The 13,547-nt window shown below is 38.9% G+C and overlaps 1 protein-coding gene across 1 annotated transcript; it reads right to left on the bottom strand.

Moving 5' to 3' along the window:
* Positions 1–1,464: 1,464 nt before the first annotated feature.
* taok3b (TAO kinase 3b) lies at positions 1,465–12,238 on the bottom strand. Its single transcript, XM_075456043.1, has 8 exons — positions 11,478–12,238; positions 10,626–10,862; positions 10,373–10,501; positions 10,059–10,262; positions 7,375–7,614; positions 6,538–6,750; positions 6,085–6,267; positions 1,465–4,006 (listed from the first exon to the last, which is right to left on the bottom strand). Exons 2-8 carry the CDS (start codon positions 10,809–10,811, stop codon positions 3,845–3,847), a joined length of 1,317 nt encoding a protein of 438 aa, XP_075312158.1. The 5' UTR covers positions 10,812–10,862; positions 11,478–12,238; the 3' UTR covers positions 1,465–3,844.
* Between the last annotated feature and the right edge of the window lie 1,309 nt (positions 12,239–13,547).

Raw genomic sequence — 13,547 nt, 5'->3', positions numbered from 1 at the left:
ATTACTGGATTCAATTTGACCTGGATAATTCAAGAACAAAACCACACTTTTGCAGTCACTGATTCCCAGATTCTACAACAGTATGCAGACAACTAATTCAAAGGTGACTGGTTTTGGCATGAAAATAAGAAAAAAACTGTCGCAGACAGAGGGAGTTTTTGAGAGGCTGCTGAATTAATTTTTCACGACTGGTCTCTTTTTTTCTCAGGAATTTGGTAAATAGTTCTGTTGAATTTTGTTGACTGTTTCAGCTGCTCCTGAGAACATGGGTCTTTGCGGCAATATTTTCATGTGGGTATTTGCACAGGAAGCTGGCAGGGTCACAGGAAATGCATTTCACAATCAGAAACTTTTATGAGTACGTAAAGGGCTGAATCTGCATAGCTGAAGTAGGTAATATGTTAGTGTCACCACACCACAAAATAGTATGACGGGTAGGTAGGGCTGATGTTATCACAGGATGATTTCACTGTGACACACTGCAGAGTTGCGTCCTCCAGTGATCTGCTGAGGTAGTATGTGACGAGATGTGGACTTAACACATACTGGGTTTTTCTGTGTTGTCAGTCTCATGGTCACGGCCTTCAAAAAGGGATGGTCACTTCTGCTTTAAAACGAGGAGCATAGCTCAACAATCCACAAAGAAAAAAAAAGAAAAAATTATAAAAAACACAACAAAACAGGATACATTACATTCCATAAAATAAAAAGATGCCTAAATAACATCTTGTAGACTTATTTGAGATTTCTTTTTCTTTTTCTCACTTGTGTTTTTGCCTTTTGTGTCTGTATCACAGACTGTGGGACAAAAAAACAACTATTGCTATGACTGGAAACAACACTTTAATTTTTACCTGAAAGTGAAACAACTTGTTAAAATCTGATATGGCCTCCCATGTTTTTGGTGGTAGTCACATCTTGGTTTCAACCCAATAGGTGCTGTATTGTTGTGAAACCCCCAACTACCTGACAAAAGACTGGGGAACTCAACCCACCACAACCGTGTCAGCACTATTTCAGGTAAAAGTTAACCACCTTTCTGCCATCCTTGGGGCTTTCCAGTAGCCCAAAGGAATAAAAGTGGGGTTGCGGTGAGGTAGGCAACTGCTGCAGATGGGGCTGCGGAGGTTGTTAGTTCAAAGAAATTACATTTGGATTCCTTCCAGTGAATACATTGCAGACTTGCCAAAGAAAAAAAGACAAGCCCACAATCGACAGTAAAATCAAAAAAAGTTTTTGCCGAAATGAAAGCAAGCTTTGATAAAATGGATGCTCTGCAGTAAAACTCTCCTCTCAACTCTTGCTCCCATTTCAGCTCTCTGGTTTTTACAACTTATCATATCATTTTGGACCTGCATTCATGTTTGTAAATTATAATTAACAGCAAATTATACAACGCAGGTCACTTTCTTCTTTCACACCAAAGAAAAGCAAGCTCAAGAGGTACTACACCACAGGAAAGTGCATTGCAAAGATATTCATCCCAATACAATAACAAATAGATTGTCATAAGCTGCAATATGTTGAGTAAGACTCTTTTTTTTTTTCAACAGAATATCTTTTATTTTGTCTTTGAAATGCACAGAAAATGGTGAATAAAGTTCTTTAGGAAAGTCCCCTTTATTCTAACTAAATACATCTTTCTAGTAACGTAAAAGTCACACAAATTGTAAGGTTCATCATTGTTCTGAGGCTTTCAGGCAAACATATTCAAGCACCCCAACAGCACTTATCTATGGAACCATTTGTCCACAAAGCTTCAGTAATACGTGACCAGACAAAAGGCCGTACTGCATATGAGAAAGATTTCATCAAATTTCAGAAAGTTCACAAAAAATCTAAAAGGCTGAAAAATCTAGGGGCGCCTTACAAGATCAGAACACACTGCAGTCAAACAGAATTTACCTATCGACATGTAAAACGAGAGCGTTTAGGCTCTATTGCCATCAGAAACTTAATGTTATTAGATTCCTCCCTTTGAAATACTTTGTGGATTCAGGGACATCTTCCAGCTTTCAGCGCTGTGAGGAATATAACCCAATGTTAATACAAGTATTGGCTTAGAAGAAAACGAAATAAAAAAGACAGGAGGAGAAACAGCTGTCAAACATGACAGGGTTGCATTCAAGACCATCACGTTAAACAATGTGTCAAAAACGGATCCATGATAAAATAGCATTTATTTTTTCATACATATACTTCATTTAAGAGGGTTTCACTGCATGGGGCACTCTTAATATATCATGAAAAAACTTAGTAGTGTTTTGACTCAGAGGGGGTTGCAAAATGCTTACATTTTGTAAAAATTAATTATCTCTCCAAGACAAAAAACTACAAGGCTAAAGGTGATATTAAAAATTAAGCACCAAACAATTATCTGTCCATTCACTACAAATGGATTAATTGTGCAACCTGTTCAATGACCATAATGAACATGGCGAAAAATATGTATATCCTGTCTACAGACACTAATTAATCAAATGCAATCCAGACCCACACGTTTGCTTTTGTAAAGCCTCTGTAAAATATCGTCACACTGATATCTTAAGAAGTCTGCGGTTCCATTCACCAGCATTATTACAATCTGAAAGTCTAGTGATTTGACCTATCAATATATTGAGCTATTGTATGACCATTTCTCAATATCATAAAAAAAAACAAAGCAATATCTTTATCGTTAAGCTCTGTTGTTGGTAATAGACCAATGTTCCTGTATATTCTAGCTATGTTCTCATGTACAAATATTCATATCAAAAATTATACAACACAATTCTCACCATTTTCCTTTACAAGAGTAGTGAACATTAAATGATTCACAAGTTTGGACAAACCCAAAACAAAATGGTGCCAGCCTCAGTCAGTAAAATATAGATATAACAAACACAACTAAAATCTGCTTCAGGCACAACTTAAATAAAGGCATTTGTGAAATTATCATATCAAATATGGTGCTTATGTCCAGCATCCATAGGCTTAAAGAAAAAAAAAAAGAAAAGAAAAAAGAAACGCTATGACCACTTTTATTTACAAACAGCTAAAATCTCTGACAGATTCATGCTTCACTTCACAACCTGAATTTGTCCTTAAAGTGCATGCAATATTAAGCAGTTTTACCATGTGGGATCTTGAATTGTGAGAAGATAGGTTGATCAAGCTATTGCCAGTTGATTCTACATATCAAATGGCACAAAAGATCTGTTGCCTAAAAAAGTGAGGGACCACAGTATACTGTATGCATAAGCACAATATGGAAGTATGACCAAATGAAAAAAGCCTTTTAAAAAATGAATAAACTCTGACTGTCCAGTGACCCCATACAGTAATATTCACATTCAGAGATTGAAATCAAAATAATAGAATAAAATAAAGTGATCATTCAAAAAAAAAAGACAAAGCAGCTTAACACCACGGGGAGTCCGCAGCTCACATTCCACAATGTCCCTCCATGTAACACACATAGTGAGCATCATATGAACATGATGGGTTTCTACTTAAACGTATCAAAGTGCCCATTTTACTAAAATTTCCTGATTTATTCAATTCATACCAAAAGGAGGAAATGGCATGGAGGAAAGAGTCTGTTATTTTAAACACATTGAGTTACACTGACTAAGTTTGCCTTTTACTGATTTGTTGTTGTCTATACTTTTGTTTTACTTTCCCCCTTCAAGTTTCACAAAAGTCGCTCTCATTGCACGTAGCACCTCACTTTGAAGATGCAATATCTACGAGAGAAGAAAAGTATTCAAGAAAGTTGTCCGGTTTTGTCACCATGGATGTGTCAAAAGGTCAAGTGGATATGAGAGGGGCACAGATATGTTGTCCTTTAAAGACAGATCCACTTTCATCTGTTGTCTTCTTTGGGGAAGTCCAGAGATCCAAGGCTTCCAAAGCCGAGGCTTCTACTTTCTGAGTCAAAAGCGCTAATTTCTCTGTCCTGACGTTCCAACAGTTGCTTGATCCTTTCAGTGCGCTCCTTCTGAAGAGCAGCCAGTTCCTCTTCAATCTGTAATCAGCAAACACCATGACTGTTACTTCGTTATAAGAATACTGGATTTTAGCTTTTGATTTGACCAGTTGAACAGAAGGGCCATTGTTTTCAGTGACACTTTCAGATGTCTTTAAAGCATTTTGAAGGATTCATCCTACTGTAAGCAGTATATCTCTCTTACTATAGCACCACCTTTAAAGTTGCAACAATTACCTATTTCAGTCAACACAGACTTATTCTGCTGCTGTATTAATAATTGAGTAATGTTTTCAAGAAAGCTGACTTAACCTACTCAAACTTCTGTGGAAAGTGGAAAGATTTGCCTTTTTTCTTTAATCTGCATTATGTAGTCTGACATATTCTACTCTGAAAATGTGTCTTAGATAAACACACGGGTTGCCCCGACAAAGACTAATATCGTATACGTAGTTAAGGCCGTCTAAGAATAGATTCAAATGTATTTAGTGTCAGTACAGCTGATTCTATGATATAAAGTTGCAGCAACTGACATTGCCTCAACTATGGTTACCTCTGCTGGGAAGTTACCGTTTAAAAATAGTGAACAATTCAGAACCCGGTAGCACAGAGATTCTACACATTTACTGCAGTTTTAAAGTGGGAACCCCAAATTAGCTTCACTAATTCAGAACCAAGCGTGAAATATGGTCATGATCTCTCCCTCTGTACCTGTGTTAAGTTTTCCAAAATTATTAAATCAACTTCTGTTCTTTTGGATATAAGGTGTCATCACTTTTATAATTTATAAATGGTTACAGACTATCTGTCTGTAACCATGGTAGCAGCTCCAAAAGGTACTTGTGAAATAGGATTAGCATTTGATCATCTTAAGAGGAAGACTATGTCTGAGGGACAGACAAATGAAACAAACAACCATGTACACTCACTCCTGGGGTCAATTTAGAATCACCAATTAAACTAACATGAACATTTTTTTGTGCTGCATGGTGATGTGGTGGTTAGCACTGTCACCTCACAGCAAGAGGGTTGCAGGTTCAACTCTGGGCTGAGGCCCTTCTGTGTGGAGTTTGCATGTTCTCCCTACATATGTGTGGGTTCTCTCCAGGTACTCTGGCTTCCTCCCACTTTCCAAAAACATACCCTGCCTAATGACTGCTGGGATAGACTCCAGTGACCCAACTGACCGGTTAAGTGGGTATAGAAAAGGGATGGATGGGATGTTTTTAGATGGTGGGAGGAAGTACCCAGAGAGAACCCATGCATGCATGGGGAGAACACCCAAGCCATAACCATTTCGATTTTTTTTCCTGTTCCCTAACCTTGTATTTTGTAGACCTAGTTAATTAATCAATTGATTCTCAATCTAACAATTTGAGGGTTAGAATGCAGTAGAAAAATAAACACTTGTCTTTGAAACAAAGAAAAAAATTGAGCAGGAAAAATCTTTGTGTAGGTCTTTTGATTAACACCTTCCGCCCGTCCCTTCTGACTTAGAAGCAATGTGGATCGAATGACCATAAGCTAAAAGTGAAAAATGTATGCAGTTATGTTAGAACATATGAGCACACATGGACATCGTTTAGCATTTGTTAAACATTTAATTGGGACTGAAGAAAACAGCCAAAACTGTAGTGAATGTGCACTACCAATTAAAGATACTGTAAAGAAGACTAGTTGTAACTGAAACAGGATCAACTAAAGTTAAGTGAATAAACAATGACAAACAGTAGAAAAATTGCACAACTTGGAAATAAACACTGGTCTATTACTAGTTTGTCTATTACCGCACCATGACCAATAGCTATTTGAATTTGCCAATCTGAACTAAATAATAGGACCAATTGACCAAGAGACTAAACAAAATTGCCCCGGCCCCCAGTCAAACAGTGGTGGTGGGACCACAACTGTCTTCAGAGTGGTAGATCCAGGTTTTTTGGGATAAATAACAGGACAGAGGTATCTGAATCTGTCTGAGAATATGTGCCAAAAAAAAATAAAATGCTACTACAAAATTGTTGTCCACTCATAAGGAGTCGCACTGGACACTGATGCCGCACACTCATTTGAGGTCACTTTTATCAAGTATTTTAGTACAGCTTTGATCTTTAACTTGCCTTCTGTTCAAGGTGTGCTCTCCGTATGGAGACCTTCTGCTCAAGTTTCTGCTGCTCTCGCTCATGTTGGGCCTCCATCTGTGCCTTGGTTTTACTCTGGTAGGCATCCAGGAGCTCCATCTCCTGTTTCAGCTGCTGCTTCAGAGCTTGGCACTCAGTTTCCTGCTCTGCCTCTAGTCGCATCTAAAAAAAGACATGATTGGAAAATCAAATATTGACAAGTACGGTTGTTGATATTAAAGCTACTTAAAGTTGAGTCTGTTTAAATCAAACAACTTACCAACAATTGAGCAAAAAGATAATCAAAGGAGGCATGAACCAGTGCGTTGAGAAATTAAATATTTGATGAAGTTTGGAAGCTGATGAACCTTTAAATATCCCTGTTAAACATTAGTCTACCATCACTGGAAAATGTGTTGCTACTCTTGAAAAGTTATTTGACAGTTTTCTTACTGCTTGTGAAGCCATCATCTCATTGATGCTCTGTTCATACTGCTCAGCCAGTATAGCCAGCTTGCGAGTCTGCTCCTCTTTCAGGCTCTTCAGGATGGTCTTGTGGTCGCCTTTAGGAGACACTTCAAGCTGATGGTTCCTAAGAGCCTTGTACTGCTTATTCTGCACCTTGCAAGTATCTTGGAACTGTTTCTTGATCTGCATTTCCAGTGTCTGCAGAGGGTAAAGTAAGAAGTAGAATATGATTAACAATTGAAAGTCATTCAAATATAATTTAAGTCATGAATTGTTTTCGGTTCAGTTTGACCAGAGTGCAGTGATGTAAAATAAAGTAAAACAGAAAGACTTAGTAAAGAATTAAGTGGCTCTAATTCAATACCTCATTAAAGTGAAATGATTTGATTTAGCTCGATGAACAAAAATCTTTTGTTTGCCATACCTAGAACATTTTGGCTCACATAAGTAAGCTTCTCACCACTGTGATGTTTGATAAATGGAGAAGAAAATATTTTAATTTGTGAATGCTTTAACACACATGATTTGGAAGAAGCAGTTCTCATGGCAACATGGTCAATGTTTTTCTGCAGATTTCTATTGGGAAAGTAGGAATAAAACTATATGGGAGGTAGAATTTAGTGAAATCATACATAAAAAATGCGGATTGTTCGAGGGAACTGAGTATCTGAGTATCCGCTGAGCATAATTTGATAATCTCATCATGAAACATCAAGTTCCTTTATATAAAGGTTTAGAACACCTTGACATGAGATTTAACAGATATTAACTCACTGAATAACCATATATGATAGAATACAGTTGCAAAAAGATCTTAGACACCTTGAGGTTTCTAGGCTGCTGCCGCTGCTCCAGGCTGTGTTTTCTGTGCAGTTCTCTCTGCCGACGGTTGTTGTACTCCTCCTGGTTTTCAAGCTCTGTCTGGTGCTGCAGCCGCATAAGTTCAACACGAAGCTTCTGTAGCATCTGTAGCTGCCTGCGCTCCAAGTCCTGCGTGGACTCGTCCTGCCGGATCATCAGGGCATGTTCCATCTCCTTCTGTGTCCTCTTCTTGTTCAGCTCCTGGCATAAGAAGATCAGTTGTGTTGTTTCTGATGCTAATCGTGCAAAAACTCTCCCTTCCATGATCTAGTCAGGCTTATTGATTTGCGTGAGTGAGTATCTGTAAAAACATTAATTTATTATAACTAGGGCTGGGACAACGATTAAAATTTTTAATCTAATTAATCACATGATTTCCCTGATTAATCACGATTAATCGCATTTGTACGCAAAATCCAAAAATGAATTCAAAAGTAGTGTATAGCTTTTAGCATTTAGTTTTATTTTAAATGTGCTGCCATATGAATGAAAGTGCCATAACATTTGTTGCGCAAACACACTTTTAACATCAGCATCTTTATGTAGTTTTTATGTAGAAGCCTCGCTCCACTGTCTGTTTCCTTGAATGACTTGCTGGTATCAGTTGTGTGTTTTGCCTTTAAGTGATATTTTAGACTGTAACTACTACGGTGATAAGACAATTCAACTTGGCAGTGTTTACAGATGACTTTGGTTCTGTCGACGCCGCCGTCTGGAAGAACTTTAAAATGAAAATGGCTGAGTAAAAGTTCCGTACCCTTCTCCATGTTTGGTGGATCCGCCGATTACTTTCTTTTCCGGTTCCGCAGCAGACAGCAGCAGACTTTTACAAAATAAAAGCCTGTGAGCAACAGACTTCTACAATAATAAAATAATTAAGAAAACAAGGGTGGTTTGTGGTGTAGTGGGTTGAGCAGGCGCCCCATGTACAAGAGGCTATAGTCCTTGCTGCAGTTGGCCCCGGTTCGAGTCCCGCATCGGACAGCCCTGTGCTGCGTGTCGTTCCCCCTCTTTGTGCCAAAATGATTTTTTTTTAGATTTAAAAATAAATAAATAAATAAAACCTGCGTTAATGCATGATGAAATATTTATCGGCGTTAAATAATTAACGAGTTAACGCAATAATAACGAGTTAACTAGCCCAGCCCATATTATAACTAACATTTGCATGTCTTTACGTGTACATTCTAGTGTTTGACGAGTTTAAATATTACCACCAGGAATAGGAGATGTTAGAAATATAGAACATTTTTGATTAGTTCTACTATTCTCTTTCAGTCCTCAGAAGTATTCGATGTGACACCATCTTCCATGGATAATAGAAGACACCTTGTTTTTGTCTTGTTATCCACCTGTGCTGGTAACACACAACTTAAACTGGGATGAGTTACACACAGTTACAATATGTTTTTTCCTTATATTTCAAACCGTTTTCAACATTCTTTCAGTGAAGTCACCGAGTCTCATTAGCTTAGACATTCACAAGGTGAAGATTTGCTGTTTTCGTTTCAGTTTTATATTTTGAGAAATGCCAAATTATACGTTCTGTGTTTCAGATTTTAATAACAGTTTGGGCATATCATGTTATCATTGTCATCTTTAATCAGCATTAGTTTAGATAATGGAGTGTTTTTTTAAACACACTTTACAAACAACACATAATGTTCATAGATGAAAAGAATTCTTCATTGATGCCGACTTTAAACAGCCCAGATTCTTTAACAGTGTTCAATACTAGATTCATATCATTTGGAGAACTTGTTGCTTTATTGGGGGGTCATAAAGCAACAAGTTGGCCTAGGAAGGCCCAGTGTGCTCAGATTTTTTTAGTTGATTGATCAAAATGGTAGATTGCAAGCATCTGCTCATTTTTCCTTTTTAGCATGCCACACTTGCCACTAAGCAGACATTGTGCAAATGTTTTATAGATAATGTGCACAAACACATTAATGTGTATATAGCTAAGTGACTGTTGAAGTCACTTGATTGCCAAAGAGGGATTTCAAACAGTTTATGGGCAATGTCTGCTGTGAGAAAGAATAACACCCTTTAATGGGGACTTTGGGCTTACACACTTGGCAGACCTGCAGCATGCACAAAAAAAGATCTGGCCTATTTGGCCAGCTATAGGAAGAGAAAATTTCAAACAAACAAACATCTTTAGTCGGGGGTCATTATTGGTGTTTTCGCTGTAACTTGCTCTTGACTTGGCCATACTATCCACACTGTAAACTATGTTCACAGAGAATTTTTTTTTGTGTCTGCACATTTTTTTAATACAGAAGTAGTTCTCCCCAAAATACTGGCAGTCTGCATAGTCTTGATTTCACGTATTCTCAAAGCAATACAAGAGAAATTGGGAAATTGATTGCTTATTTGCTCCACCTACAGTTGTAGAATGTAAAACCACTCTGTGAGCTCTTCAAAAATACAGCCATGCTGCGAAAGCGAAACAGTGTGCTGTGAGGCTGACACCAAATTTGTGAACTGCGGTATCTCAGCCCCTAGGCACTCTATGTCAGTTTCAGACCTGAGAATGTACATAATAAAAGTCAATGTGCTTTAAAATGAGTTGGAAGCACATAGTTTTAAGGTTCACAAACTTCTCAAGTGTTGCTTTAAATAATGACAGGAAGTCCTATTACCTCTCTTAGTTGTTCTTGTTCAAACTCATGCCGTCTGATGAGACTCCGGCGTTTGAGAGCCCTACAGCTGCGGTCATAGACCAGCCTCTGTTGGGCCAGCAGGTGAGCTTCCTCCTCAGCTTGTGAGCGCTGTACTGTTTCTTTGTGCCTGGACAGACGCTCCTGCTTCTCCTCCTTGGGTGTACAATAGTCCTCATTCATCTCCTATAACATGACCCAAAAAGAAAAGAGCGAGCCTAGGTTGCATGATCTGAAGACACATTGAACACATTTCACGCATAACTTTGTGAACTTATCTGCTAGCAAATAATTACCTCCTTGACCTTGTCTTTACAAAGCCTGTATTCCTTTTTCTGGTTCTCTAAGAAAGCAGTCAGCTCTTTCTTTTGCTGAGCAACAATCTGTTGCTGTATCCTCCTCTCCTCTGCTGCAACTGACTTAATCTGTGAAGAGACATTGAAGTCATCAGCCTTTTTATGAATGTTGGACTTGAAAAGTCTGCACAACACCAACTGGGCTTTAATCAGTTTGAGTTTGCCACACATTCATAACTAACTGCTGCTGTACCTCTTTGTCTGTTTGAGCAGCATGACGTTTGGCCAGTCTTTCCAGCTCAATGTAAGTGTTGTTGGCTTGTGTCTCTAATTCTTTCTGCAGCCGGAGCCTATGCTCATCCATCTCGGCCTTTAGCCTGTTCTCCAGGGCGATCAGCTGCTTCTGGTGCTGTCGCCGCATGCGCTTATACCCAGACATCTGCTCCCGCAGCTCAAAGTCCTGCTCATGCTCCTGGATCTACCTGATGCCCTAAACACAAGAACACAGGAAACAGGATATTGAAGAAGCAGAGCAGGCAAAAAGAAACAAACACTTTTTGTGAAGTGGCAAACAAAAACTCTGCAGGCCAGAAACCCAGAGCCAAGATTATTACTTCATATAATTTACACAAGAACTTAAGAATGGCTGGAGACTTTGTTTAAAGATACCCATACGTTCGACTAGAGCAAAATGAACAAATCAGTTTATCACTTTAAAACCATTTTAGATTGATAAGTAACATGATGAACTAGATCTATTAAACTCCAGACAACTGAGAAATGTTGAAATGTACCTTTTACAACCTGTGTCAAAAGCTAAACCTCACTGTTTAAAGATATCCGGCAGAGATTTCCATGGGAAACGTACAAATGCAATGCACACACATAAAAGCAGAGGCATAGAGGGAGGCTGAGTATCGGGAAAAAAATGACATCCATTAACAGGATCTGGTTACCATGACTACAGATGTACAGCTGAGAACACAGACACCCCTTCCCTCCCTCTCATCCCCGTGTCGCCAGCACGCACGTATACTCTAACGCACGCGCGCGCACACACACACACGTATTTTCATGCAAACGGTGTTGATAGGGAGTAGCGTACCAAAGATGCTGATTTGATGGTGGTAATACGTTCACAGATCTTGCAGTCGAGAGACCGGCTCTTGTGAGAAGTAGGCCGCAGCTCTGGCCTGGTGTCCCTGTGCACGGCCTCATCCCTCACGCAAGCATGGTCCTGCAGGGGGGGAGGAAAAGGAGGAGATAGTGGGGCTGGGTGCTTCCCAGGCCCTTCGCACTCGCCGTTTCTGATAGAGCTGCTATTACTGCCGAATCTCCCTGAATGCAGCACACATCCAGCGTTAAATGCATCCTTCCCGTGCTGGTTCCCCCGCTACTGTGTGCAAGTCCTTCCTAAGAGAGAAAAGGGCATTGCCAAACAATTGCAGGCACCACCGAAGAGGCAGCCACTGGATGTAGTCGTTTTTCTGGCGTCCCCCTCTTCCAAAAGAGGAGGAACCAAATGTCTCCGGTGGATAAGGGTGTATTATGCAAAGCCTACCATTGATAATGAGAAAAAGAAACCACAGGGATGTATTTTACTGCAGCTCTTCTTTTCCGTTTCAAAATGCTGGAAATTTTTGGGAGGAAGAATAGTTTCCCTGTGTTCCTATGATCGCATGTGGTAGCATACTGAAAAATACTTGATTCAGATAAGGCACATCCGAACATGGTTTTCCCTCGAATATGTCGCTCAATGATCCGTTTGTATTCCACTCGAATTTCTGTCCTACATTTACAGCGCACTTGGTCATGGTAGGTGGTTCTGGTGCCTTCTATTCATCTCTTTCCTCTGTCCCTGTTCCACACTCCCCCTTCCTTTAAAGAGACACTACAACACTGTAGGCACATCTCAACAAGGCTGAGGTAATTTCACAAGGGATGTGTTTTTTTTTTTGTTTTTTTTTGTCTTTTTGTTGTTGTTTATTTTAGAATTATAAACATATATTTAATGGTAAGATAAGAAAATGTCCCACAATGTAACCGAACTAAAAAGGTGAAGGAGCATTATTTTACTTTTCTACTTTTTGAGTAAAAAACATTTACTTGTATTTTTGTCAAGATAAATAAGGGAATAAGAGCAGTTTCAAAATTAAATTTCTCCGTCTCTGAGTAGTTGAGTAACAGTAGTTGCATATTACTGTAATGATGAAGCAAAGAGAATAAACGTGCATATTGGCAACCATTTAGAAAGATCCATGTCAGCATAACACTTAAATTAGATCATCTTCTGTTCGCTTTAACATTTTTATTATGCCGTTATCCTTGTTGTTACAAGGTGTGACCATAAGGGGGCAACATAGGCAACAATTTAATCAAGTTTTAGTATCTGTCTCTCACTCTCCATGGTGCTGAAAATGACTCCATATATCAAATAAAGCATGGTGGGCCTCTAATGCTGTTGGTATTACTAGCACAACTGATACCACCTCTGGACAAACAAGCACAAAATATATCTTGCTCTATATATATCTTGGGGTGGATTCCATCAGTATGGCATCCACCCCAACCAGCCTTCAAAGAGTCATGATGAATCCACCTGTTACGTTTGAAAACCACTTATAATCAAGAACCCCAGCACACTGCATTGAAAATCAGCCAGTAGCCATCTTGATTTGTCCACATAGCCCTGCCAGACATTCAAAACAACATAACCTCCAAAAAAGTTTTGGACTTTTTTCCTTCCCACTGTCGCCGAGTGCTTGCTGAGAAGAAATTACTGGGTTTGTCCAAATCTTAAGATGGCCCTGGATGTGTGATCTAGCACTATACTGTATGAGCTTCATTGAATGTAAAATTCTATAATATTAACAACCACTCAGCTGTAAACTAGTAATACAATATGAACTAATTTATGAGTGGGGCTACATAGCAACCAAAGTCTCCCCACCAATTATTTAAAGCAATACCTAATGAGATTACATTTCTAGGCATTGTCTAGTGACAACAAATAAAAGGCTTACATTTTGTTCCTGCAGGCCATTTCATTTAACACTTTTTAAATTACTTTACATAAGTCAAACCCAAATTTGGAGCTCTTGTTTTCAGACACACACACACACATATCTGGTCTGTTTCAAGACCTTTGTAGCCTACCTATTTTTGGCCTTAAAAA

Source organism: Odontesthes bonariensis, chromosome 22 (assembly GCF_027942865.1).
Source record: "Odontesthes bonariensis isolate fOdoBon6 chromosome 22, fOdoBon6.hap1, whole genome shotgun sequence".
Taxonomy (NCBI): Eukaryota; Metazoa; Chordata; class Actinopteri; order Atheriniformes; family Atherinopsidae; genus Odontesthes; species Odontesthes bonariensis.
This window is presented reverse-complemented; position numbering and strand designations above follow the sequence as displayed.